The 1,680-nt window shown below is 46.8% G+C and overlaps 1 protein-coding gene across 1 annotated transcript in view; it reads right to left on the bottom strand.

The window, feature by feature from the left end:
* LOC112075306 (probable global transcription activator SNF2L2) overlaps positions 1 to 1,680 on the bottom strand; it is a 56,531-nt gene that overhangs the window by 50,184 nt on the left and 4,667 nt on the right. Inside the window, 1 exon segment of the mRNA XM_070440860.1 lies at positions 1,106 to 1,474. Within this exon segment, the coding sequence (XP_070296961.1) occupies positions 1,106 to 1,474 (369 nt within the window).

The raw sequence follows: 1,680 nt of genomic DNA on the forward strand, positions 1-1,680 counted from the left end.
CTTACTAACAGCGCTAGCTACACTTTACTTCAGAGATTACTAACCGCTAGCCTAGCTAGCCTTATTTTACTTCAGAGATTACTAACCGCTTAGCTAACTTTACTTCAGAGATTACTAACCGCTAGCCTAGCTAACTACCATCTTTGTTAACTTTTCGTTCTGAGTTCCTTTCTTGAAGACCAAAGTAAGACGCTCCTTTGGTCCCGCCTCCTGTAATTATCCAATGTAGAACCATGAAGAGTATTAATGGATTACAGACTACATGGAATACCTTTGGCACAAAGTAGGTCTTTGTTTTTTATACTTAACACAATTCAATGCTGATACAACCAATCGTTGTTATGTAACAATAAATACACAGTTTTTAATGCATTTTAGGTCATTTATATTACTGTATAAAAATACAGTATATAAATACTAAAACAATGGCCCTAAAAACTGTCTGGGGTACTGACAAACAGCCAGGCAAGTGTTATAAAGGGCCAGAAGTGGTTTTGGGTGAACTTCCCCTTTAAGATTATATTCTGCCAACTATGTGAATCCAACTGTATTTTCACTAGTTGGCTGCATTCTCCTGGGTCAGATCTTTAAAAGTTGGGGTACATTCGGGTACCTGTTTGGGGTACTTTGGCAGTGTTTTCCACCACTACCTGGAGTAGCTAACCAAACACAAAAAGTTGCAAGCCAGGCTTCCCCTTTGGGGTACCTGTTTGGGGATGTTTGGGTTACCTTTTGGGGATTGTTTGGGGTACATGTTTGGGGTACCTGTTTGAGGTACTTGTTTGGGGTTGTTTAGGGTTGTTTGGTGTACCTGTTTGGGGTGCTTTGGGGTTGTTTGGTGTACCTGTTTGGGGTACTTTGGGGTACTTGTTTGGGGCACCTGTTTGGTGTTGTTTAGGGTTGTTTGGGGTGATTAGTAGGACCCCTTGTGATGATCTGAGTGGATTTGATTAGCCTAGGCAATATGGTGAAACTTCTACCTAGCCTGTCAAGAGGTGTAGGTGGAGCTGTTGCTATATTACTAACACCTGTCAAAACCTCTCAGATCTCCACAAGTGCATAGGGTCTAGGGCTCCATTTGGGATTGGCCCTAAGTGTCACCTACCAGGAGGCCTGCTGTAGGGGCTGCCAGTGCTCGGCTGCTGCTGTTGCTGTTGCTGCATGGTGGGCAGACTCCTCTTGCCCTGGACCGCCAGCTGGAGGTTTTCAGGAAGCGGTTGGCCCCGCCCCAGGATCTTATAGGCCAGGATCTGGGCCCGGAGTTGCTGTAATTGGACAGGGCTGAAGGAGGAGCAGCCACGACCAAGAGGCCCCTGGGGACCCATGGCTGACTGGGGGTCCATCTGGGGGATCATGGAGCCCGACGGGACGGGGGACATCTGAGGGGGCATGGGAGGCGTAGGGCCGCCCCTGGATAGGGGGCTGGAAGCGTGCTCTGGGACACCCAGGGGGGATGGCTGTGGGGGCATGTAGCCTACAGGAGAGACAACAGTRYGTAGATTATACATCAGGTATGTGTGCTATAGATTATACATCAGGTATGTGTGGCGTGTATAGAAGTATATTTGTATATCAAACACGCGCTCCAAAAAAATACAGGGAACACTTAAACAACACAATGTAACTCCAAGTCCAATCACACTTCTGTGTATCTCTCCAAAACACAAGCAACGAGGAGGA

The sequence above is a fragment of the Salvelinus sp. IW2-2015 genome, unplaced genomic scaffold, assembly GCF_002910315.2.
Source record: "Salvelinus sp. IW2-2015 unplaced genomic scaffold, ASM291031v2 Un_scaffold3078, whole genome shotgun sequence".
In the NCBI taxonomy this organism is placed as follows: Eukaryota; Metazoa; Chordata; class Actinopteri; order Salmoniformes; family Salmonidae; genus Salvelinus; species Salvelinus sp. IW2-2015.